Source organism: Phycomyces blakesleeanus (genome assembly GCF_001638985.1).
Source record: "Phycomyces blakesleeanus NRRL 1555(-) unplaced genomic scaffold PHYBLscaffold_24, whole genome shotgun sequence".
In the NCBI taxonomy this organism is placed as follows: domain Eukaryota; kingdom Fungi; phylum Mucoromycota; class Mucoromycetes; order Mucorales; family Phycomycetaceae; genus Phycomyces; species Phycomyces blakesleeanus.
The window spans coordinates 115,813-141,579 of NW_017265157.1; the positions used below are offsets into that span (position 1 = coordinate 115,813).

Consider the following 25,767-nt stretch of genomic DNA (forward strand, 5'->3'; position numbering starts at 1 on the left):
GTGTGTGTATGAGAATTAATAGTAAATTTTTTTTGGTAAAGGAATCGCAAGTTTTTTGTTGACGTTTTTTGTAGTTTTATAATCTACTATTGCAACTGTTAGGAGAATCCGATGTACTGGCAGGATGCTTTGAAAATCTTGCTTGTAGAATTCATCCTGTAACAACTCAACTCCTTCTAATTCTCTTGTTTTGTCCGAAGTGGATTTGAACCATTTGACAAATGCAAATACATGCTGACTACTATGGGGATTTCTGTATGTTAGAGAAGAAACAGTTGGCCTAAAATTGTGAACAAAAAGATACTGAATATCTCCAATATACGCATGTTCCAACCCAGTTCGTTCAGTGAAATATGCTTGTATATATGATCCATGGTCATTCGTGCCAATGCACCCTTTGTAGCTTTGCCCAATAAGATCAACAGACTTCACCATTTCGATCCAGTCATTGACGAAAGGTGGGTCATCAATTACATCTTTGCAACCTGAGATCTGTGGATTCTTGTACGCAGCTTGATAGTATCCTACAAGACAATCATATTCATGTTTTGGCATAAATGATAATGATCTTGTTTTCAATGGCAAGGCGGATGGTGGCAGGGGCTCGTTTCCACAAATTGTCATTGAAAGATTCTGTGAAGCTTCAAGATATTTGGAAATTGAGAAAGAGTGAGAGAGGTAGGTGTTGGTGTTGGTGTTGGTGTTGGTGTTGGTGTTGTTGTTGTTGGTGGTGAACTTATCAAAAATTTCAAAACATGCAAGTGCATGCATAGGTTTCAGAAGTCGACAAACAAAATCTCTCTTCCACGACTCTTCAATGAACTGTCTCATAAATGTCAATTCGAACCTGTTTCTTCGATTGGTTTGGATATTTTTCAGGACACTATTGTACCTTTCAAAGCTGAAAAGCCAATAGTCATAGACGGGCCCAAAGTCAATCATTGTTTGGCATAAGTGCAGATACAGATGCATGTTGGGAGAGAGAAGGTCCAGGTTGTACAATGTCTCACACCCTTTACAGAATTCTTCTAAGCATTTGTGTCCTTTCTCAATGTCTTCTTCAGAAACACTAGGCTTGGTGAAGTATCTGCATGCGTTAACAAACTCTATCCAGTTCTTGAACTCTGGCAACGGCAACACATCCCTTAGAACCACAGGAGACTACACAAGGCACTAAGACTTCCACTCATCAGCCTTCATATAGGGAATGCCCTTGGCAATCTTTGTCCCAAGTGACATGTAATTGGGCAGCAACACTACCTTCTCAACAGTCTTTTGCATGGCAACGAGTTTTTTATCGTCGATTAATCCATCCGCAACCCATCTCTCCAGCATTCTTTTGGCAGTGCCTAAGAAAGGATTGTGCATGGGATTGATGATCGTACAGTGGACAATGTCAAAGTACTGAAGACGATGCAGTTCGGACCAGCGAACACCATGTGCAACTTCAAGACACTGTCTCTCAGTTGGTTTGGTTGCATTTCTCCAGATCTCTGCATCCTTACGATTGTCATTCTTAGTGCGAAGGAGCCACTTTGAGAAATCGAATCCAGAATAATCAATGGAACTCGTTCCAGCCAACCTCAAAAATTGACGCTTACACTTGTGGCATGCATTTGTACTTGTATGGGATGTGAACCCACATACTTTCCTTGCAGCAAGTATATCACAGGCAACCATGAGAAGGGCTGCTCAGATAGAAGTACCATTTGGACATTGGTGAGTCTTAATCTTAATATCTTTGTACAGCTCCATCAACTCATCCACAAGCGGTTTCAGATAGTTATTTATGTCAGAAGTGCTCACTTCTTTAGGCCCTGGCATTAACCCAACAAGAATTACGTTCTCCTTGAACTGCTCACTGCGTGGAAGATTATTGATTGCAAGATATATGGCACCACAGGAGTAGATAACACCATTGAATGGCTGAAACCAGTCAATGTTCAGTGTGAGCATGAGTGATCGCTTGGTATCAACAAACGTAAATCTTAGGGGACAGGGGGTTTTTGGATGATGGGGACAGTGGGTTACACAAGCTTATAGTGAGTAGTCTGGCAGATAATTAGAGGCGTGACTACTTTTAACTTGTCCGGCAGACATCCATCATTTCTGTGTATAACACCCTGTCCCCCAAAAAACAGTCACCCCCTGTCCCCATCCAGTATAATCACTTGTCTTTATTCACTAAGAAAAATCATGCAAAAGTGGAAGAACATTTGTCAGTAACTTTTCATTTTCATTTTTATTTATTTTTAAAAAATTCATAACTCGTTCAAAAAAATAGATAGAAATATGAGAGTAAGATGGTTGGTTTCATTGATTTTCTTTGCATAAAGTGAGTATTTGTTTGTTTTGTAATATTTTTTGAATCACGTTTAATGAGTGAATTACAAAAGTTCTGTACATTTCATTTGTGAAAGATTGAACAAAAAAACAACAATTTGAAAATATTAGTAAAAATCACTTGCAAATGCTTTATATCAATAGAAAATAGTAAAAAAACGTTTCAGTAAAAGTTTTAGACCATATTATTATGTAGAAAAGATATTTATTAGCAAAAACAATATGTTTCAAATGTTTAAAAACGTGAAAAAAGTGTATATTTTGCTTGTTTATTCAACCAAAACATAATAAATTAACTTCAAATTTTGGATATAGAGATGTACGTATTTTTTTAGCAATACGGCAAAATATCCAAGCTTTAGCATTCGAATGAAGACAGATATCTATCAAAAGCTATGCATCATTTCTGTTTTACATCTTTTATAGTGAAATTCACGTCTGTGATTGGATGAAGATCTTAATCAGATTGCTTATAAATGCACAGACTTTGTACTCCAAAAAATAAAAGCCAATTATATAGTCTTCTAATTAGTTGGATGCCAATAATATTCGTATCTGGGTTTTATATGTAACATTAAAATTAAAGACAGACTGGGTGCAATTGTGTTTGTTAAAAAATTAAAGAAAAAAATAGGAGTAAAGTATATTAAAAGATAGAAAGATGGATAAGTTATATATGTGTGAGGTCAATAATATCGTAAGAATTTATGGGAGAATTTATAGGAGAGTCAGTGGCAGTAGTAATAATTGTAGTAGTTGTAGTAGTGGAGGGTAAAAGATAAGACTTGTTCTTTAGGAACTGACCCCAATGATTCCAACTTGTGGAAAAGCAGTCAATGATACTCCCTCTATGGATAGCATCAAAATACAGCGCATTTACCTCAGGCCAGGACCGATGTACATGAGGCTTCACTTTAATTGTTGTCCAGTGGCACCCATGTACATGGTGCAAGACCATCGGCAATGACTTTCTTTTGAGAGGCTTCTGATCATGGAGGGGAAGGAAAGTTACAGACAAGACGCTCCAATCGTCAGAGTACACACAAACAGGCTTGTTATAGGTGTCAGCTATTATCTGAGCACAGTCTGGTGCAGAGAACCACATAGAGGAAGGGCAAGATGGGATATTTTCCCCAAGAGCAGGGTCAATCTCGGAGCCAAAGGCAATGATCTCTGTCACTTTGGCAACATCCATGCCAAAGTTGTGCTCATAAAGTTTACCATGGGTTGCCATCGTGGCCAACATCTTCTTCTTCACCAAAGGAAACTGATCCTCTCCACCCTCTTTCAGGTGTGCAAATACACGGAAACCGCACCAACCATTGTACTTGGGGTTAAACGTCAACAAAATGGCAGCTTGTTCGATTTGAGCAGGCAGAGCAAAGTCATACACATTTTTGTTTTGTTTTTTTGGACTAGGCAAATCGTACCAGTAGTCGTCTTGGAGATGTTTAGGTCTTTTAATTCCAGAGAAATATTTTTCAGCTAAGAAGAAACAAAAAACAATGTAACATTTAGCATTTAATTTTAGTAAAATATCTTATCAGTTACCTTCTTCAAGAGACTCTTGCTTTTTAGCGAAATTGGTTGTTTTAGCTATAGAGAAAACATGCAATGTGTGAGCAAACCATACAAAATATTTTGTGATTCATTTATAAGTTATCAAAAATTACCTTCTTCAAGAGGCTCTTGTTTTTCAGCGAATTGGGTTTCTTTTTTTATTTCTTTTATGACTAGAAATAGTAAGCATTAGATATTACATTATAATTTCACAAAAAAACCAATTATGAATTACTTTTTTTGAGAGGCTCCCCCTCTAAGAACTCCTTCATCACTTCTTTAAGTCCTTCTTTCAAAATACTTCTGATATCATTCTAAAGAAATAAAGAATAAATATGTATTAGATTGTGAAATCATGTTTGTGTATGTTGCATGCTTACTTTGTTCTTTTGCACGAGGAGATATCTGTGCTTGTGATGGACAAAGTCCTTTGGGAGAGCAGTTTTTCTTTTGACGTACTTAGGTCTTCCAGGAGCTTTGACCTCACTTGCCAAAGGAAATACAATATTTGGATGGTCAATTATTTCACCAGCATTGTCAACAAGTTCATTAACCATTGTTATAAGATTCTGGACTTGTTGATTCCCTTCACACTGACGAAACAATTGTTCAAGCTTTGTTATACATTTCACCCATGGGGCAGGCTTTTCAACATCAATTTTCTGTAGAGAAACGTCACATTCCAGTTGCTTCAAACGTTCACCCAAAGAAGAAGACAGAATCCATCTTTCAGGAATGTCTGATAACAGCAACATATGATCTCTTGGCAGATCATGGCAACAAGGAAGACCAAACACCACTTTTACTCTGCAATTGCAAAGCTCACCAGGTACAACCTCTTCTAGAAGCTTAGCACAGATGGTGATCAAACCAATTCTGGAGACGTGGTGAATCAATCCATGGAGGTGAGGTTCATGGTATATTCTGGCATCTGTGATAGTTGCCTTATTCAACTCAAGGTCCTGATAGTCGCCCTCGAACTGGAGAAGATAAGAGCAAATTTGCTCAAATGAAGAGTTCAATGACTGAAGAGCTGAGATTTTTCTTTTCAGAGCATTATGGCCACTCTCAACACGTTGTGTTTGTTGTAAATGAGTATTGACTACTGCTGTAATTGAGAATAAGTCTGAAGGAAATAATATAAGGCCTCAGCTATTTCAGTCAAAGGTGTCTACTGATTACTATTATTTAACACGCAGGTTTAGCATGCATGATAGTGATTATATTTCATATGATGATATCACCATAATATGGGATACATCAGTGGATTATTATAAGCATAATTATAACTCATAAACACATTTACTTTCGATGTTAATACTTCATTGGGACTACACACATTTATATAATTAATCATACATTAATTATTCCAAGATCACGTTGCTCTGATTAAGGCTCAGATAGGATCGATTACCTGACCCCAGTCATATAATTTTCCTAATCCAAAACAATATAAATAGCAGTAGTAGTTCAGTGTAGGAACCTGGTCAAACTTTGATACAAAATCCTTTCTCAATAAACAAAACCTACACAAGTTCTCACGAATCTTCGTTCCTAATCTCAAATCTTCAATTCTTTCTCTTAAAAACTTCTTCAACTTCAACCACCACAACAGTGTTATCACATAGTCAAAATGTTTTAATTGACTAGTGAGGTAGCCAGCCCACTTTTTCTTGCATGGCATTCACTCATCTTCAAAGTACTTTTCCAGAGTTCTTTTTTCTACAACCTTTGTAGAATCATCATTATTGTCTTCCAGCTGCTCTTTACTTTGGAAATCTTTCCAAGATGACAGCAATTTGAAAAGCTCAAGATTTTCATCAAAGACATCACGTTTATCTCCGAAGATCATTTTGTTGACTAAATGTGTGCACAACTCTTTTTCTTTTCCTGGCTTCATTGTTTTTTTTTGCCATTTTGGCAATGTTGTTGATCATATGCCAACCACACAGAAGCTTCTTGGCCAAGGGGAACTCGGAATCAAGCGCATTCATCAATGCTTTACATTTGTCTATAACAAATATAGGGGCTTTATCAACCCCCACCAAAACAATTGCTTTCAGAGACTTCACAAACCAAACATAGCTCTTCTCTGTCTCATCAGTTACCCATGCAAAGGCCACAGGAAAGCTCTTCAACCTTTCTCCACCTAGGTTACTGACACCCTCTATGCAAACCAATGGCATCTTCGCGCAGTTTGTCTTGTATGTAGCATCCACAATAAAGACATTGGGGAAACGTCGAGCTCTCTTAATCATTATATTGTTCGTAAAAAATATATGAGTGAGTCTATTTCTCTCATTAAACTCATAGAGAACGGAAAATCCCTTTGCTTTCATTGTTCTGATGAGCTCAGTAGTGCCATGGGCAGACTCCTCATCACCACGAGTAGCACTGTACTTGAGATTGTTGATATCACTGATCCTAAGCTTTGTCATTCCTGTCACCTTGTCACTTGTTGCCTTCTGAACATCACGGGACTTGGCATGATTCTCCAACATTATCTTTGCAATAGTGGCATCTTCAGCAGTCAAAAGAGACATTCTTCCTTGGTGAGAAGAAGCCAAATTCTCAGGGGTGACAGGGTGGTTGTGGCAATGTTCGTTTTCCCCATAGGCGGGCAAAGGAAGATATCTTTTGCTCTTCTTCTTATAAGAAAATCTTAAGAGATAGGGGCATCCAGTAAGAGAAGAGTTGGGCGTCTTCTTTCTTTTCTCATCACTTATATTGCGCTTGTCACGATAAACACCAGCGTTTGAACAAGCAATGTAAAGAATAGGAAATTTTCCATCCTTAATCTTAACAGTGAAGTTATTAGAAAGGGCGTAATTGTTTACAGCTTGAAGAACACTCTGCTTGTCAGGATAACCATTCTCGGGGAATGAGAGAGTTGTTTTAAGCGAGTACATCTTCTCAATAGGGGTATTGAAGCTGGTGTTCATATTTAATAAAAGAGCACTGTAGTTATATAAGTATTTTTATTGATTTATGTGCGCAATGTATGCAATGTATGCAATGTACATAATGTAAAAAAGGCATCATATCTTGTTATTTGGAAATATTATTTTTTATTCTTACAACTAAATATTAATGACTTTAAGAAAGGGGGTTTTTTATTTTTCCCGGGAAATTGGAATGATCTAAAGATGGGGACAGGGGTGTGCTTATAATGATGGAGCAAGATGTGCTTATAAATGATGGGGACAAGGGTGTGCTTATAAAGAATAGGGACAGGGGGTTCTTCAAGACACTTTATAGGCAGGCCTCAGACTCGCAGTCACCTTAAATTGTGCGGTGCCATTACCCCCCATCCCCTAAGATCACTGATCAACTAAAGGTATACCATCTACGTCTACTATCTCATTCCACATTGCACTATCGTACACGTCAAACAAAGTGCTATCCATTTTTGGGCCGCGGTTCCATGAGTTGATCTTGTTTTCAAAATCCGGGCATTGAAAAAACGTCTTTAGGGCTTTCTTGACAGAGTGGAATACATATGTCTTTTTGGGTGTTTTTGACCTGGGACCAGACTTAAACAAGCTGTTGCCACACAAGAAGGTTTTATCAAAATTGGGTGATGTACAACACAAAGGGGCGGCTTCATTATCATATATGACATGGCATTCACTACATACAACATATTTCTTGACACCACTTATCAATGCTTCAAATCCGGCCAAAAGTTTGAGGCCAGCAACACTCACGGGAAGGCGGAATGGGTCAAACAAAAACTGCAGGATCTTGCTGATTATGGCAATCAGGATTACAGCTCCTTCATCCACGACGTATAGTGAGACAAAAAGAGCAACCGAAATAATAATGAATCGGTGAATCAAATTCAATTCCGAGATTGATTCCAATGAAGAATCTTTAATTTGATTTTTTTTAAAGAACGTTGATTAACTCTCTATTTTCTAGGATATAATATTATCTAAAGCTGTGTACCTACCTTCATCATTGTCCATCTCAACATCGGATTCATCTTCATATTCTTCTTCTTCTTCGTAAGTGTCACTTGTATACTAGACATTATCTTCAGGGCCAAACACACAATGCGTTTCAGAGAAAGGTTGGTTTCTTGTCCATATATCCAAAATGTTATTTGTGTCATTTAGGTCTACAAAAGCGAAATGTTAGACCCAAATAAATCAATGTAATAAAATAAGTTTTCTTACTTCTAAGCTCAGAATTTATTTCAACATCTTCCTGTTCAAATTCAAAACTATCTTCCTCTTGATTTACAGGCTCAGAAACAGCACTACTAATTGTATCGCATGTGTCTTCATAGGCTACACATTTATTATTATTAGTGTTAGTATTATTATTATTATTATTATTATTATTTGTGGTGATCCAGACACTCAGATGTTGGATTTATCACATATAAGAACATATTCATATTGGGATAGCATAGTAGCTATCATCTTGTCAGTATAAAATATATATAAACGATTAAGTAATCAGCCCAATAATTATTACAGTTAGTACTGTAGATAATATCTTAAAGATTGTTAAGATAATTATATCATACTGCTGAGTAAACTGTGTCAGATCGATATGGAGCTAATTTAGTAGGAAGTCCTAAAGCTCTAGTATAAAAGAGAAAAGAATAACTAAGAGCTAAAGAAGTACGATTTATGACTTGATATCATAATTGTAACACCGACACTAGTTAAGCAGTAAATACACTCTAATAACCAAATATAATAAAGGAAGAAAGCCTTAAGAAACTAAGACGTAATGACAAGAGCAGATTGTGTTTTCTTATAAAAAGGGACACTTTTTATTTATGAATAAAGACAACTTATATACAGTCTAAAGTATTTCTATATGTCTCTATTATCAAATATTTTATTTTTCTATTGTTTTGTACCTGAAATACCACATTTTTTACTTTGAATTCTCGAAATGTCTCAACAATCCGCTGTCAACTCTACTATTGTTTCTGGTGAAGAAACCGCCCATGTCAACTCTGGTGTCATTCCTCCTCCTTCTGCTGCTGGTTCTGCCAACCACGATGGTGATACCGTGATGACTCCCTTGGGTTCTGAGGACGGTGCCTTTGATTCTGAAGAAGGTTCTTCTGGTTCTGATGCTGGCCGTTCTGGTTATGAGGGTGCCAATTCTTCTCGCATCTATTTGGGTAACTCTGGAGTCAGAGTTAACAACAACCTTGTGGCCACCATGGAGATGTTGCTAGCTTCTGCTGAGGAGGACCTCAACACTAAGAAGGGCAACTACTACGCCGCTCTAGGCCACTACTTGGGTGTTTCCAAGAGGGATCCCACCTCTACTGCTGCCAAGTATGCTTCCAAGGGTGCCAAGGAAGCACAAGAACTGTTTGCTGAGGCTGAGCAAATCCTCAAGGACCTCAAGACTTCCACTGCTCCTGCGTCTAAGCCTCATGACAAGAGAAGCACTCTGGTTCCCAGTAACCTACCTTTTCTCCAGCTTCGTTCTGAGGGTCCTCTGGTGAAGGCCAACTGCGATGTGTTCGATTCGGTGTATGACTTCTGCCAGGAGTTTATCACAGTCCTGGAAGCACACTCTCTGTCCTTGGATTCCTGCTGGGAACGTCTGTTGCCCACTTGTTTGAACAAGGAAGAACGTTCTTGGTTTGAGGACAAGCTCAAAGGCAAGGCCTACAACTGGAAGAAGGCCAAAAGTATTCTTCTGGATCACTATGACACACCGTTCCATAAGTTCCTGAACATGGGTCGTGTCTGGTGCATGAAACAAGGCAAAGGAGAATCCGCTCGTTCTTTTGGTGCCAAGTTCCAAAAGTTCTGCCGCCAGGCCTTGTTGGACGATGGTGTTCAATTGGTTCTCTGCTTCTGGTGGAATCTGCGTCCGGAAGTCCAGGAAGCTTGTGTCATTCCTTTGTCAGCCAGCTATAGCACCAAGATGCCCTCAAAGATTGAGGACATCATCTCGTTGGTGAGTGTGTCAACAAGTGACTCCACTGCTTTGTTACATAATCCTGCCAATGGTATTGCTGCGTCCTCCTGGAGTTCGTTTGCTGCTCACAATGGTGCGTCCTCTCTCTCTGCTGGTTCCCACAAGGGAAAGAAAAGGACTTTCTCTCGTGAGCATGGTTCTCAGTCTCCCAAGAATTCATGGGACTTCAAGAAGACGATGAAGGATAGCATCTGTTTCTCGTGCAAGGCTCCCTGGGTTAAGGGACACTCCTGTCCGGAACGGGAGAAGTATTTGACAAAGATGTCAAGGATGACAGTCCGCTCCTCTGCTGGTAGACCAGCAAGAGCTTCCACTGTGGTTGAGGGGAGTCCCTCGTTGTCTTGGTCAGAGTACCAAGACAACACTAGTGCTCTGGCCAAGATGGCATTAGATTGTAAGTACAATCTTAAAGACATAGTTATTAAAAGAGATTTTAAGAACATGAGCACTAATATTACCTTTCCTATTTTGGCAAACAATTCTATTAGAACCATCTCCTTGTTGGACTGTGGGGCCACGTTCAGTTTGGTGGACAAGAATTTTTGCTTGAAGAATGGAATAGCCATTAGTTATATCAATCACATTAATAAAGATTTGTTGAACAAAAACAATGTTTATAAGTATTTTATTCGTTTGGCTGATAGCAATACCCAGATTAAAAGAATCGGTACTTGTGTGATAAGTGTAACTTGCAATAGTAAGACTATTCAACGCGAGTTTGAAGTGATGAATTTAACTAATAGTCATGAGTATGATTTCAGTATTGGTACTGATTATATGTCTTCTCTTGGTATTGGTATTTATGGTTTACATTTATCATATGATGATGCTGATTCAAGTGAGGAATGTAGAGAAGCCGATAGATGCTTCAATAATAAGAGTGATCTTCTTGAATCCATTGAGAGAGAAAATGAAGAAAAGGAAAATAATCTGGCTGTAGGTCCCAAACAGTTTGAGGATGCTATGGATTATATTCGACCGTTCATTAAAGACAATCAAGATATTCCTAAGGGTTCGTTTTGTACTATACCTGAAAGTGTTGTATGTTTGGACACTCCAGAAAATGCTACAGCGTTCAGAAGCCCTTATCCCATTCCTTACAAGATGCAAGGTGTAGTGGATGAACAGGTGAAAGAATGGCTGGACAATAGTATAATTGAAAGAGCGTCTGCAAACACACAATGAAATACGCCTTTGACTGTTGTCAAGAAGACGAATGGTAAAGGAGAAATTGCTGGATATTGCGTTTGTCATGATCCCAGATTAATTAATTGCCTGTTGAAGTTAATTGATCGCATACCTTTACCATTGATCAGTGAATTGTTTGAAGATTTAAAGGGTGCGAATATTTATTCCACTCTGGATTTGAAATCTGTGTTTAATTCTTTGAGGTTGAACCCAAAGGATGCACACAAACTTAGTTTCACATGGCGTGGTGTACAGTACAAACCTATTGGTACAGTGTTTGGTATAAAACATGTCAGTTCACAATTTCAAAGAACTATGAGTATAGCTTTGGAAGGACTATCTTTTGTACGGTTTTTTGTGAATGACATTGTTTGCACAAGCAAAACGTTTGAGAAACACAAGGAACACTTGAAGCAAGTGATTGAGAGATTAACAAGAGTCAATTTGAAGTTGAATCCAAAAAAATGTCATTTCTTTCAGAAAGAGATTTATTTGCTTGGTTTTCATATTTCACCTGAAGGAATTACAATGGACTGCAGAAAACTTGTTAATGTTTTTGAATTTCCTCAACCAAAGATGGGTAAAGATATCCAAAGTTATTGTGGTTTGATCAACTATTTTAGAATGTTGATTCTGAATGTATCTTCTATTATGTCGCCACTAGATTCATTGAGAAATGAAAAGTTGATTACTCATTTATGGACAGATAAGCATCAAACTGCATTTAATAACTTGAAAAAAACACTTTTGAGTGATCTGGTGTTGTTGTACCCAGATATGAACTCTCCTTTTAGTATTAGCTGTGATGCATCTCTTACTGGTATTGGTGCAGTGTTGTATCAAGTCAAGGATGGCAAGAAAAAATATATTTCTTTTGTGGCTAAGAGCTTATCCCAAAGTGAAAGAAAGTATTCTGCGACCAAAAGAGAATTACTAGCGTTAGTATTTGCACTCAAGCGTTTTCACAAGTATGTCTATGGTTCTCACTTTACCTTGCACATGGATCACAAGGCATTGACATATCTTCACACCCAACGTGTTGCGAATCTGATGATGATCGCATGGATGGACACGATTTTACAGTATGACTTTAAGATCATTCATTTGCCTGGTGTTTCGAATGTGCTTCCTGATGCGTTGTCACGTTTATCTGAAGAGACTGAAACATTATCAAATGAACTGGGTAGGGATAGTGTGGTTAGATCCATCATGAGAAATAGTGCTGTCACTATGGAACCGCTACCAGACATCTTTAGTGGTGAGTACTTTACTCCTCCCACAGAAAATGAAAGGAATAAGTTATTAGTTGAAGAACATTTGAAAGGTCATTTTGGTGTAGAAGCTATACTACATGCCTTAAAGAGAAAAGATATCTATTGGACCAGCTTGAAGAGTCAAGCAAATGATTTTATACAATTGTGTATACAGTGTTAACATCATAATATCACAAGAAAAGATTATAATCCTTTAAGACCTGTAACTGCAACACTTCCTGGTGACAGTTGGGGAATAGATCTGACTGGGCCATTTACAACGTCGACTAGAGAAAATGAGTACTTGTTAGTGATGATAGACATCGCAAGCAAATTTTATGTATTGTGTGCCATACCTGATAAAAGGGCAGCTACGATTGCGTTACAAGTACTGGACGTCATTAGTATCACTAGAAAAACATACGGGAATTACCATGTACAAAGTTAAATTATAACAATAGAAAATCTGGGGTATTTTTTCATCTCAGCTTTTTTTGTGTGTTCAAGATGAAAACACTGTTTTCCGGTTTTCTATTGGCTTGGATACAACAGGCGAAAATATTATTTATTATTATTATTATAAAGACATAACATTTCATTATAAAGACATAGCAAATTTAGTAAACGTTGTACTTGTTTCCTTTTTCTCTTAACACTTCAAAGTAAAAATAAATAAACATTATGTCCACAATTCCTGAACTCTATAACGAAAAGTGCCATTGTGCTGGATGTAGTCAGAACGATCTCGGCTATAGTTTTGTTGCCAGAAGAACTGCTCAACGTCATAACAAAAGGGCAAGACTAAATGCCATAAGATGTGAAAGGGGTACAATATTTGAATTTATTTAATTGTATTGTAATCCATGAAATAACGTGTTGTAATAGACATGTCTACCCAAAGAAATATGATGGAGGTCGATGATGAACGTAAGGTTTATTTAATTCAGATACTGTTAGGTATTAACCAAGTGTTATATTCTAAATGTAGCTATCTTAACCCATCAACCCGGAACCCTGAAAGAATTGTACACTCAGACAAACTCACCTGTTTGGGAAGGAGCTTCAATGTCTGACACTGAAGACGTTTCCGTTACTAATGACGCAATCAGCAATGGCGACAATGATGACAGTGGAAGCAACAGCAATTAAATCAGTGAAGACGAAAGCGAAGACAATGTTATTGAGCTCGACGACAATGAATTGAATAGTGAAGGTCAGTTAGTGTTAAAAAATTTTTAAAAAAAAAGCGTTAATTTTTTTTTATAATAGACCCTTTTGCCACCCCCGATATGCCCCAGAACCCAGTGCACAGGTTCATTGCTACTTTTGTGGTGATGTTCGCTTCCCACTATGTGGTTGACAAGGGCGCCGTTGTCTTGATCGAGTTCATCAACAAGCTTTTGACAATTTACCAGCAGGATTTCCAACTGCCCTTGAGCCTTCCTGGTCTTCAGCGCATGACAGGTTTCTCAGCCATGACCAAAGGCATAAAGAAATTTGTTGTGTGTCAGGATTGTCACAAGGTGTACGAAGAAAGTGCATCTGTCCCGTCTCATTGCGATTTTGTAAAGCTTGGTGCACGCTCGTCTTGCAACTGCCAATTGACAAAAACATCAGCATCGGGTGCTTTGGTGGCCAAGCGTTCATACTTGTACCAGTCCGTCGTTAATACTTTACGAATGTTTTTTCTTCGTCCAGGATTCGAGGATAAAATTAGACATTGGAATCACGAGCTGAAGATGGTGGATATGATGTGTGACATATACGACGGTGCCATGTGGAAGGAGCTCAAAGACAAAGATGGTGTGCAATTCACAAAGGATTCGCGTTCATTAATGTTGACTCTCAACATCGACTGGTTTCAACCTTTCAATAACATCACGCACTCAACTGGTGCCATATACCTGGTAGTAAACAATCTGCCTCGCAATGAAAGATACAAGCCAGAGAACACACTTCTCATAGGATTGATGCCTGGCCCAAAGGAACCCAAATCCGAAGAGATAAACCATTATCTCCGGCCTATGGTAGATGATCTGATAAGATTGTATGAGGGACTGGCAATCCCAACTTTCGAGTGTCCTAGTGGTGTCCGCGTCCGTGCCGCATTGATGATGGTGGCCTGTGACATCCCGGTAGCAAGAAAGACAAGTGGTTTCACCTCGCACAACAGTACATGCGCATGTTACAAGTGCAACAGACATTTCCCTCGCTTGGAAAACGGTGTCAATGTTGACTTTCGCGGGTTTGACTTCTCTTGGTGGGTGCTTCGTGACGGTGTAGAGAACAGGTTGCATGCTGAGGAGTGAGAAAGTGCTAGTACCCCCTCAGAAAGGCATCAGCTGGAGGTCGAAAATGGTGTTCGATGGTCGCAGTTGCATCGCCTTGGATACCTTGATCTAGTACGTGGAACGATCATCGATCCCATGCATAATTTATTCCTGGGAACGCCTAAAAGATTGATGGATCGTTGGATCAAAGACGAAGACATTCAAGATGGCGATTTTGCGGCAATGCAGAAGACTGCAGAAACGATGATTGTGCCTGGTGGATACACCTCTTTGAACTCGAAAATAGGAAAGCAGTTTTCGTATATGAAGGCAGACGAGTGGAAGTCATGGGTGCTCATATACTCGCCAGTTCTGTTGAAAGATGTTCTTGCAAAAGACAGATTCGAAAACTGGATTAACTTTGTTGATGCATGCCGCCTGTTGATCAAGCCAACGATCACGTTCGATGAAGTTAACACTGCCCATCAGTTTCTTCAAACTTTTTGCACCAGATGTGACGAGCTGTACAATGCCGAAATCCTCACCTGTAATATGCACCTACACCTCCATCTTCGAGATACAATTCGTGATTTTGGACCAGTGTACGGTTATTGGCTATTCGGGTTCGAGCGGTTTAACGGGTTGTTAAAAAATTTGAAGACAAACAGGAAGATTGGGTTTGAAGAAACATTTATGAAGAAATTTATTGAAGATGTGCACAAAGACGATCTTGTCAACAGTTTCCTTCAGAGTACCTGCCAGACATCTGCATTTCCTCTCCTTACCAAACTCACTTCTTCCTTTACACCTGCCACCATTCCATCTATCCGTCAACGTACCTTCCGCATACAGTCATTTGTCGAGGCTTCTGAAGATCCAAATGTACTTGTAAAAGGCAACGAACCTCTCCCTCCTTCCGCATTCCCTCTATCATTAAAATCCGCTACCACAATGAGTGACATTCACTATGTTCATCTCTTACAATACTACAAAGTTGCGTACAACAATGAACAATTAGTTCACTTTCAACAAGCGTCAGAATCATCATACTTTGTCGACAATACAATCACCCTGTTGAAATACATCAACATCTTTGGGCAGGTCTACAAGGGTAAAGGTGAATCTGGAAGTCGTGGCTCTCTTGTACAAGCAAAGTTCATTGGAAGTACTGGTGAGCATATCATCGCATACACGGGTCAAATACAGTACATTTTCACCCATTCTTTCACTCCTCCACCTACCTCTTCATCCCTTACTCCCTTGCTCCGCACCCATCGCCGCCCAACACAACTTCTTCACAATTCTCAACATACTTTTGCATTTATCAAATGGTACACACCCGAAAATGATAAATCGCGAGAGTACGAACACGTTGAAACCTGCTTTCCAACATTTTCTCCTGACGATTTCCAATGTGTATTGCCAGTGCATAGAATTATGTTAGAAGTAGCAACTGCTGAGCACACAACACGCAGAAAAGTAAAAAAGATGCTGGTCATTCCTTTGCCAAAAAAACAATACATTTAAAAAATAATAAAATTATAACTCCCTTTTTTAAAGGCACACAGAAAAGAATAATCATAGTGTTTGTATTTGTTGGTACATTTATCATTGTCAGATGGAGGATGCGGAGGATGTAGAGGATAAGAAAACAAAATTTATTGAAACTCATCTCTAAAAGCCCAGTGAGGGAGAAGGGACGTCAATCTAGGCGGGACTGCTAAAACAGCATCTCTACCGAAGGACCTCTTCAACATCTGACGCGAATTGAAGTCCATGCGATTACGCATAAAATCATCAACAACTGCAAGAAAGTGATTGTACTAAATACAAATAAGTGATTAATCAAAGTTCTGTTTCATTTAAATCCATAAAAAAACAAAAAAAAAGCTATATACAATAATGTAAACAAAAGAAATTACCTCATCGCTTCTCCAACTTGGACGCACTGTACGAATCGCACGGTTGCTCGAGACTCCAGGCATATCGTCTTCAGATTCGCCCTCAGACATTGCTTCTTTCTGTAAGAGTCCGTCGCAGCTCTTACCCACCTTCATATCAATTTCAGCCTTGAATGTATGGTAGGTCAGCTTGCGACGGTCAAAATGCTAGTTTATAAATGTATTAATATGAATACATTTAATTTGCAATCAAAATATACTTCTAACATACATCGGTCTCTTGACCTGCTTTTCTTGACCAAGAATTTGTCTTTTTGCGCGCTTCATAGGATTCCTTGACTCGGCGTCTCGTTCCACAAAAGTTTGTGTAGATACAATCGCTAATATCGGCCTGTCGAACACTAGTCCCAACAACCTTTGGAGCCAGGTATGCATGAAGGTCATGCATCAGCTGTCTGTTGGGTGGAAGTCTGTAATCAACATTAAAATCCCAACTGCGCTTGCTGCCGTTAGCTGCAACTAGTTCTGGCTTATTTGATTTGAAGTTGTGTTTCTTCAACTCTCCTCGGATAAGAGCCTATACTTAGTGTGAGATATTATGTTGATGAGCTACTGTACATCTCAACACTTACTAAAACTCTAGTGCGATCCTGTTTACTAAGTTCACCAGCGTTTGCACCAGTAAGAACCACTGGACCAACAGAAGGAGCGACAGAAGGAGCAACAGAAGGAGCAACAGAAGGAGCAGCAGAAGAGATACCAAAAAAAGCCTCAGAAGGTGTTGTATACCAATCCAGAGTAGAACCAACAGAAGAAGCTGCGAAAGGGACAGAAGCAGAAGCAGGTATAGTGGTAGGAGCAATAACTGCAAGAAGTTCTCCAGAGGCATTGGCAACGCTATCAAGTATTTCCAATGAATCTTTGTTCCCCTTGATGACAGTGCCAATGTTTGAATCCATGGTCTTGAGACTTTCCTCCATAGCGGTGAGCCTTCTTAAAAGCTCAGTATATTCCGGGAATGGAGCCGGGGCAATTGACTGATGATTGTTAACCATGGTCTGAAAGCTATCTAATAAAATGTTATACATGAGTTGATTGTTAATTATATTTGTTTTATATATCTATTCATTGTATATATAGAGTGTTATTAACATACAAAAGAAGTTAAGTGTTAAGCGAAAGAATAAAGTGTAGTTAATGGAAAGATGGTAAAAGTAAAAGCAAGAACCCATTTATTATATTACACTTGTTGCTGTAAATACTCAGGATTTCTTTAATACGCATATCTCTATTAATACTTCCTGGAATTAACGGGGTGCAAATCGGCTTTGAACATGCTTTTTTCAACTCAATCCAATATATGATTTCTGTCTTTTGGCCTTTTGGCCCTTTGGTCTTTTGTTCTTTTTGTTTTTTTTTTTCATTTACAAGTTTTCTCTCTTTTCTCTCTTTCCAACATTTATTATATTCACAGATTTTCTTGGTAAGATATCTTATTCTTTAATATTATATATATATATATAACTAAAATGATAATAATTGTTTTCTATTACTACAGACACTCGCGTTTTGTTACCTTCTGATGCATCCCCTTCACAATGTCCATCCGGATTAGCTAAGGTTAGTAAATATACTTTATGCCGTCATCCTATAAAATTATCCTGACTTTTTCCTTTCTTTTGTATAGGCCATATCGCCGAAATTACTCTCTACTATTAAACACGGTTATGAACACGGTAATATTTTATTTTATTTCAATCTATCTCTTTTTAATAAGCACATGGCTTAACATAATTTCTATTATAGATGAACCTCCCTCTCATGAGCACATCGCGAATCAAGAACTTTCATTTCATACGAGTGTCATTGACATGGTAATTTTTTTTTGTACATGTAACAATATTATTTATTTTGTATATTAATGTATATCATTTACTGAAGACAATATTAGCATCTTCTATGTACTCTCTTGGTCTGCAAATAAATCCTTTTGCTTCGGGTAGGTAAATGAAATATTCTACCACACAGTTCACAAAAAATAATTTTTTTTCAGCATTTTTATAGCCAAATAAAGTGTATTGAGTACTATGGTTCGCATTCATGACGCCTTTTCTTTTTGTCTCTGGTAAGCTATTATATTGCAAGCATAATTACATATATATATTCTTAATATCCACGATTTCTTGTTCAAACAGCTAACACTTTTCTAATTTCATAGAACAACCATTTACAAGCAAGCAACACACAACTGGGCTTTTCTCTGGGAGATATTGTTTGGAGAATACTTGTTTTATCAGAACATTGGCCATTTCAAATTGTATGAAGGATAGAACACTAGCCAGAATGTTCCTGAATATTAAATATAACCACTGTACTATAAACCTAAGAATATTCTTTTCTTTCTAATAAAAACAAAATAAACCAATAATTATTATAAATAAATTAAAGATCGGAGAAGTGTATGGAAGCAAACAGTATAAGAAGAAGTCTCTAAGATTGGATAAAATAAATTCAAATACAACAAAACCCTGTAAAAACTGGCATATCCATAAATTAAACAATGTAAAAACTGGCATATCCGTATAATCGATCTTTCATTTATCGTTCTTTTAATCAGAAAGCGGTAGGATATATTACAACAAAACGTAATTCTGAGTTGCCGTTTTAGTGCATGTGGTAAAAACCCATATACAGAAAATGCAAACACATCCTACTATCCTGCTGTTCTGACCTTTTCCTATGTTCGAAAGTTGGTCTTACCACCTATGAGTAAGTCAGCTTCATACACTTGTAAAAACTATCTGATCACATTGTAAAACCTGGTCTTTTCACATAATTAATTACAGTTTTACACATAAAAAAACCGCACCTCTTTTCCAGTGTATATGGGGTCCGATGAGAAAGTTGCAGAGTGATTGTGGATGGGAGTTTGTGAACTCGCTGATGACATGTATAAAAGAGAATGTTGGTTTTAAACATGCGTTGATTTTGCAGTACCATCCTAGAGCTAATGGTGCAAGTGAAAGAGCTGTCCAGTCGGCAGTGAACACCATTAAAAAACAAATAGTTGGTAATGTCACTGATTGGGATCAGAAGGTGCCATCTGCGCAGTTGTTTTTGAATAGCAAGTATAACGCTAGGACTAAGAGTACGCCATTCTCGTTAATGTTTGGAAGGAATCCAAATGACTTTGTCGATTTTAGTAAAGAAAAGGATAGTGCAACTGCTGAACAGATTCAGAAAGAGTTGCAAGAAAAAATTAAAAGAATGACTGAGATAGTCTACCCTGCCATATTTGAACATGTAAAGCATGTCACAGAAAAGCAAAAGGAATGCTTTGATGGAAGTCACAAAATGATAGATCTGGTTCCAGAAACCACGGTAATGATTTTAGTGACAGAAAAACAGAATAAATTAGATCCGAAGTATAAGGGATTCTACACTGTTGTTAGAAAGACTGCTGCCAATACTTATGTATTGAAAAATGAAAAGGGATTTTTAGAACCAAGGAATTATCCTCCTTCTTTATTGAAAAAAGTTTCTGACAAGGTATTAGAGCAAAAGAATAACTTTTTTGAAGTCGAAGCAATTATTGGGCACATGAAAGATGACAAGAACAATTATTTGTATAGATGCAAATGGTTGGATTATGATGAGTCTCACAATACCTGGGAGCCAGAGAATCATTTTACCGATCCTAAGTTCATAAAGGAATACTGGCAAAGAATTGGTGAAGCTCCAGAAGGTATCAAAGACATCAATAAGGCCAATAAGAAATTATTAAAGGATATGAAAGTTGCATATTCCGCACCTAAAGAAAATTCAGGTACTAAAAGAAAGAATTATGCAAAGACAGCTTATCAAAAGAAGAAACGCAGTAAGGTCTAAATAAAGAGTTATTTGAGCACCACAGTACTCGTTTAAAATAAAAAAAAAGAACAAGCTGATCAGAAGAATTGCATAGAGTACTTGAACGGTATTTAGTTAATACCTGGGTGGGGATAATGTGGTGATCCAGATACTCAGATGTTGGATTTATCACATATAAGAACATATTCATATTGGGATAGCGTAGTAGCTATCATCTTGTCAGTATAAAATATATATAAACGATTAAGTAATCAGCCCAATAATTATTACAGTTAATACTGTAGATAATATCTTAAAGATTGTTAAGATAATTATATCATACTGCTGAGTAAACTGTGTCAGATCGATATGGAGCTAATTTAGTAGGAAGTCCTAAAGCTCTAATATAAAAGAGAAAAGAATAACTAAGAGCTAAAGAAGTACGATTTATGACTTGATGTCATAATTGTAACACCGACACTAGTTAAGCAGTAAATACACTCTAATAACTAAATATAGTAAAGGAAGAAAGCCTTAAGAAACTAAGACGTAATGACAAGAGCAGATTGTGTTTTCTTATAAAAAGGGACACTTTTTATTTATGAATAAAGACAACTTATATACAGTCTCAAAGTATTTCTATACGTCTCTATTATCAAATATTTTATTTTTCTATTGTTTTGTACCTGAAATATCACATTATTATTATTATTATATAAAATAATAAAAAAGGAAATGATATAAAATAAAATAAAATAAAATATAGTAAAGTAAAGCAAATGTATTAACCGTACGCGTTTGAACATGTGTAATATCATGATTATATTTTTCTTGATGACATTTAAATGTTTTAACAGATACACAATCGAATCCTAGTGTCTTGCTTTTACAGATAGAGCATTGACACTCTTTTCTAACAGTTGGTTTGCGAATAGGAGCCATTTTCAAATGAAAAGAAAGATTTACAATAGTATTTAATAGTAAAGAAAGAGACTTCAAAGAAAACACACTTTTATTTTATTTGAGTTTGATGTTGAATTCTAATGCTACACAGCTGCCAGTAGCCAATAGAGTAGCTTAAAATACTATTCAAATACTTTACTCACAAAAGTGAGCTGAATTACAATTTTACCTATTCTGTCTATCAGAACTTAGGTATACTTTACATATGCGAAATTGATCTGTTTTTGCAGTGAGTTATGCTTGGTGTTTCTTCAGAAACTATAAAACATCTCATTGCTAGTATTCACCAATTGATTCAAATGGATTTAACAAACAATGATATGAGAATTGGTAAGTTTATAAGAGTTAATTATATATAGATATATTAAATATTTTTATAGGAGGTATTGATGCCAATAGTCAATCCATTATTGTTGAAATTGATGAAAGCAAATTTGGAAAGAGGAAATATTACCGAGGACATTGAGTAGAAGGTGTTTGGGTTCTGGGGGGTTATTGAGAAAACAGCAGAACAAAAAATATTTTTTGTGACAGTTCCTCAGAGAGATGCTGCAACTCTCCTTCAAGTGATAAAGAAGTATGTAAAGCCCAATAGCATTATTCACACAGATTGCTGAGCTGCATATGGGGGATTGACATCAGTGGTTGATATGAACTATACTCATAGAACAGTCAATCACAATGTTGAGTATGTTACATCTGATGGTATTCATACCAATACTATAGAAGGTAAAATACTATATAAGATAAAATTATTTTATTAACTTTTATTAAATAGGTCTGTGGAATGGAATAAAATGAACTGCAAGGCCAGATTGCGAACAAAACAAATAGTGCCATAGATGTTGATGGAATTCATATGGAGAAAAAAATATGAGAACAGATTGTGGCAAGGAATACTAAAGACGTTAGCTGAGATTTCTTTTGGAAGCATTGTTGGCAACCCAATATTTACAAATTATGAATATTTAGAAGATGATAAAGATGAAGAATATACTGATTCTACAATTGTTCAATAAAAAATATAAGAAATTTGGATTTAAATTAATTTGTTTTAATAATATTAAAACAATAATATAAAAACAAAACATAAATACATTTTAATTCAAATATATCAAAAGAATAATGTCATTTTACATCTAATAATATGTATAACATATGCTTTATATCTTAAAAAAATCAACTAAAAAAATATAAAAAGTGCAAAATGCATCCAGCCAAAATTGGAATAGAGTCTCAGTATTAGCAAGCCATAACTGTAACAAGTGAATCACGACTATATATAATTGAAAAAAGTTTATTATGTCAAGTGTAAAACCCCTTATTTAAAAGCATATTTGTTATCTTTTTTAAATAAACTTTGAAACTGCATTATCTTCACAACAAAAAACAGTACAAAAATGTGATGACTATTAATTAATATCTACAAAACTCAGGCTATTCAAATCTGGTTTTGCCGTTATTATAGGACAAATATTTGCAGAGTAATTTTAAAAAAAGATATTAAAACACAGATATATAGAACACAATAAATGATTGGTTGTTAGCTTAAGAACATTGATCTGATTTTAAAAAATCATAGAGATATTATATATATTGGTAGTTTAAATCTGGCTTTAAAATCCCTATAAACCTTCATTCAACCCCCAGACATATTAACAAACTTTTAAAAGATGACAGATATCCTTTACCTCTTATAAGAGACGTATTTCACACACTTAAAGATGCGGTTGTTTTCACTACCATAGATCTTACAAGTGCTTTCTATCGATTTGAGGTATACAAGCCAGACAGACCTAAAACAACATTCACCTTCAAAGGAAGGCAGTACATGTTCCGCGGCTGCCCTTTTGGACTTAAACCTATCTCATCTAAATTCCAGCAGGTTATGAACATTGCTTTCAAAGATATGCCTTTTGTAACCACATTTGTAGACGATATTGTGGTATTCTCTTGTAACATGAAGGAACACACAAAACATGTTAAAACAGCAATAGAACATCTTACTAGTGTTAATCTCATCTTAAATCCAAAGAAATATCATTTCGCACAAAGAGCAGTCTTCTTACTAGGCTTTTGTGTGTCAGATAAAGGCATCTCACTGGATAAAAGAAAAGTTAATAATATCTAAGCATGGCCTACGCCTAACACCAGAAAAGATATACAACGGTTTCTTGACATTATAAATTACTTCAGGAAACATATACCTAATGTCTTCCAGCTCACTGCACCTCTTGATCGACTTTGTAACAAGGGTGATCTTACACCTCTCTGGACCAACAAGCATTATAACAGCTTCACAAACCTAAAAGACATCCTACTCAAACTGCCTATGCTGTGCTACCCAAACCTAAAGTACCCTTTTAGTGTGACCACAGACGTATCAAACGTAGAAATAGGTGCTGTTCTATATCAAGTCATCAATGGAGAAACGCGACACATTGGTTTTATGGCTCGCACATTGTCTAAAAGCAAACGAAACTATTCCACTACAAAACGTGAGCTACTCGTGGTAATATATGCATTGAATAAGTTCTACAAATATCTTTGGGGAAATCTGTTCACTCTATACACCGATCACAAAGCCCTCACATATATACATACACAAAAGATTGCCAACACTATGATGATAAACTGGCTGTATACCATACTCAAATATTCATTTGAGGTACTCCACCTACCCAGTCTAAGCAACATCTTACCTGACCAGCTATCACGTCTTTTCCCTACAGAAAAAGAGCTTGAAGGAGGTAATGACTCTGTAGTTAATTTCACAGGCCAAAAAATGGTCATTAATAGACAACAAACTGTAGTCAACACCAATTACAACGAGATGCTAACATCACCAGACAGTGACAGAGAAGAACTTCTTGCCAAAGCTCACGCTTTTAGACACTTTGGAGCAGATGTCATGACAAACGCACTTCATAACGAAGGGATACACTGGATAAACATATATAGAGACGCTGTCAAGGTTGTACAAGACTGTATAGAATGCCAAAAGTATAACATAGCAAAGAAAGGTTATCACCCTCTATGACCAATTTACGCATATTTATCATGCGATCATTAGGCTATTGATTTAGCAGGTCCTTTCACAATCTCACATAGCAGTAATAACTACTTACTAGTAATGGTAGACATTTGCACAAGATTTTGTATACTACGTGCAATATCTGATAAAACACAGGACACTGTTGTCAACATTGTAATCAACGTCTTCTGTAATTTCGGATTCTCTAGATACTTACAATCAGATAATGGCAAAGAGTTCATTAACTCACTTATGAAAAAACTAGCTGAAACATCTGGTTTTGATCACAGATTAGCTACGCCCTATCACCCAAGAGCTAACAGTGTAGCCAAATGCTGGGTTCAAACCCCAACTAATGCGATTAAGAAATGTATAAAAGGAGCAACCCAAGATTGGGACCTCTATGTATTTAGCATACAGCTAGCAATGAATGCCAAAGTAACAAAACGTAATGGAACGGCTCCTTACAACCTTATGTTTGCCAGAACAATGAACGGGTTTAAAAGCTACGCCGATGATCCAGCAGTACCATCACTCACAGAGGATGAGCTACAAAAGGGTATAAAAACAATGGCAGACGTTGTGTTTCCCGCAATTGCTGAAAGAGCAAAAGCAGTAACAAATGCACAAAAGGGCAAGTTTCATAACAGATACAGGATGATACAATTCACTCCTAATAGCCAAGTCATGATTAAAGAACTGCAACAAGGTAAACTAGAACCTGCATACCAAGGTCCTTACACCGTAGTCAGAGAGAAACAGGGAGGTTCTTACGTCCTCATGGATGAACAAGGACTACTGATGCCCAGAGAATATCCACCCTCACAACTCAAGCTGATCTCACAGGACAAACTCGTCTCACTATATGAAGTCCAGAAAATTGGCAAAGAATACTTTACAGTCAGAGCAGTAGTAACTCATAGAGAACTGGCTAAAGAAAAATACGAGTACAGAGTAAGATGGGAAGGCTACAAAGAAAAAGACAATACATGGCAAACGCCTGAGTTCTTTAGCAGCCATAAACCTATTGTGGATTATTGGGATCGACTTGGTACAACACCAATTGACAAGACACAAAACCCACATCAGACACGCACCATTACTGCAAAGTACATTAGCAAACGCCACACTATGCAGCCCACACCTATATGCTGAAGCAAACACTCAAGATGCTAATGCTCAATACGCTTATGTACAACACGATAATGTTCATGATGTTAACGCCCAATGCTATGCCTAAGAAGCTAACATGGTCCCTTCAGTCTAAAGTAACTCAACTCTCAACACGGTTATTCAACCTGGAAGGGGATAATGTGGTATACACACCACAATTAAGTGAAGAACAGACCCCACAACCAAACACTGGTTCCTTCTTGCTAATGAACCTGGCAAGTTAACAATCTCTGGAACTGTTACACACCAGGCACACGTACACTACACACTTA

General features: G+C 37.1%; 9 protein-coding genes across 9 annotated transcripts; 5 read left to right on the plus strand and 4 right to left on the minus strand.

Moving 5' to 3' along the window:
* Window positions 1-15: 15 nt before the first annotated feature.
* Window positions 16-1,956, minus strand: PHYBLDRAFT_63532 (hypothetical protein; the record flags this gene model as incomplete). Its single annotated transcript, XM_018441135.1, has 4 exons — window positions 16-633; window positions 793-1,161; window positions 1,261-1,688; window positions 1,716-1,956. 4 exons carry the CDS (start codon window positions 1,954-1,956, stop codon window positions 16-18), a joined length of 1,656 nt encoding a protein of 551 aa, XP_018286594.1.
* Window positions 1,957-2,775: 819 nt separating this feature from the next.
* Window positions 2,776-4,460, minus strand: PHYBLDRAFT_172978 (hypothetical protein; the record flags this gene model as incomplete). Its single annotated transcript, XM_018436912.1, has 6 exons — window positions 2,776-2,835; window positions 3,224-3,828; window positions 3,895-3,939; window positions 4,017-4,076; window positions 4,139-4,217; window positions 4,284-4,460. The coding sequence occupies 6 exons, from the start codon at window positions 4,458-4,460 to the stop codon at window positions 2,776-2,778; spliced, it is 1,026 nt and encodes a 341-aa protein (XP_018286595.1).
* Window positions 4,461-7,223: 2,763 nt separating this feature from the next.
* PHYBLDRAFT_63529 (hypothetical protein) lies at window positions 7,224-8,330 on the minus strand (the record flags this gene model as incomplete). Its single annotated transcript, XM_018441134.1, has 4 exons — window positions 7,224-7,774; window positions 7,856-7,928; window positions 8,107-8,195; window positions 8,288-8,330. The coding sequence occupies 4 exons, from the start codon at window positions 8,328-8,330 to the stop codon at window positions 7,224-7,226; spliced, it is 756 nt and encodes a 251-aa protein (XP_018286596.1).
* A 484-nt stretch (window positions 8,331-8,814) lies between these two features.
* PHYBLDRAFT_172980 (hypothetical protein) lies at window positions 8,815-10,981 on the plus strand (the record flags this gene model as incomplete). The annotated part of the gene is given in 2 exon segments (XM_018436913.1): window positions 8,815-10,905; window positions 10,925-10,981. 2 exon segments carry the CDS (start codon window positions 8,815-8,817, stop codon window positions 10,979-10,981), a joined length of 2,148 nt encoding a protein of 715 aa, XP_018286597.1.
* Window positions 10,982-12,986: 2,005 nt separating this feature from the next.
* Window positions 12,987-16,102, plus strand: PHYBLDRAFT_172981 (hypothetical protein; the record flags this gene model as incomplete). The annotated part of the gene is made up of 5 exons (XM_018436914.1): window positions 12,987-13,131; window positions 13,191-13,232; window positions 13,294-13,434; window positions 13,575-13,969; window positions 14,681-16,102. 5 exons carry the CDS (start codon window positions 12,987-12,989, stop codon window positions 16,100-16,102), a joined length of 2,145 nt encoding a protein of 714 aa, XP_018286598.1.
* A 131-nt stretch (window positions 16,103-16,233) lies between these two features.
* PHYBLDRAFT_172982 (hypothetical protein) lies at window positions 16,234-17,564 on the minus strand (the record flags this gene model as incomplete). The annotated part of the gene is made up of 4 exons (XM_018436915.1): window positions 16,234-16,398; window positions 16,498-16,683; window positions 16,748-17,053; window positions 17,109-17,564. The coding sequence occupies 4 exons, from the start codon at window positions 17,562-17,564 to the stop codon at window positions 16,234-16,236; spliced, it is 1,113 nt and encodes a 370-aa protein (XP_018286599.1).
* A 117-nt stretch (window positions 17,565-17,681) lies between these two features.
* PHYBLDRAFT_172983 (hypothetical protein) lies at window positions 17,682-20,364 on the plus strand (the record flags this gene model as incomplete). The annotated part of the gene is made up of 9 exons (XM_018436916.1): window positions 17,682-17,684; window positions 17,908-17,959; window positions 18,035-18,096; window positions 18,164-18,212; window positions 18,283-18,350; window positions 18,418-18,479; window positions 18,551-18,601; window positions 19,145-19,245; window positions 20,213-20,364. 9 exons carry the CDS (start codon window positions 17,682-17,684, stop codon window positions 20,362-20,364), a joined length of 600 nt encoding a protein of 199 aa, XP_018286600.1.
* A 1,160-nt stretch (window positions 20,365-21,524) lies between these two features.
* Window positions 21,525-21,754, plus strand: PHYBLDRAFT_150157 (hypothetical protein; the record flags this gene model as incomplete). The annotated part of the gene is made up of 2 exons (XM_018432417.1): window positions 21,525-21,618; window positions 21,669-21,754. 2 exons carry the CDS (start codon window positions 21,525-21,527, stop codon window positions 21,752-21,754), a joined length of 180 nt encoding a protein of 59 aa, XP_018286601.1.
* Window positions 21,755-24,892: 3,138 nt separating this feature from the next.
* Window positions 24,893-25,477, plus strand: PHYBLDRAFT_172984 (hypothetical protein; the record flags this gene model as incomplete). The annotated part of the gene is made up of 2 exons (XM_018436917.1): window positions 24,893-25,006; window positions 25,199-25,477. 2 exons carry the CDS (start codon window positions 24,893-24,895, stop codon window positions 25,475-25,477), a joined length of 393 nt encoding a protein of 130 aa, XP_018286602.1.
* Window positions 25,478-25,767: the final 290 nt, after the last annotated feature.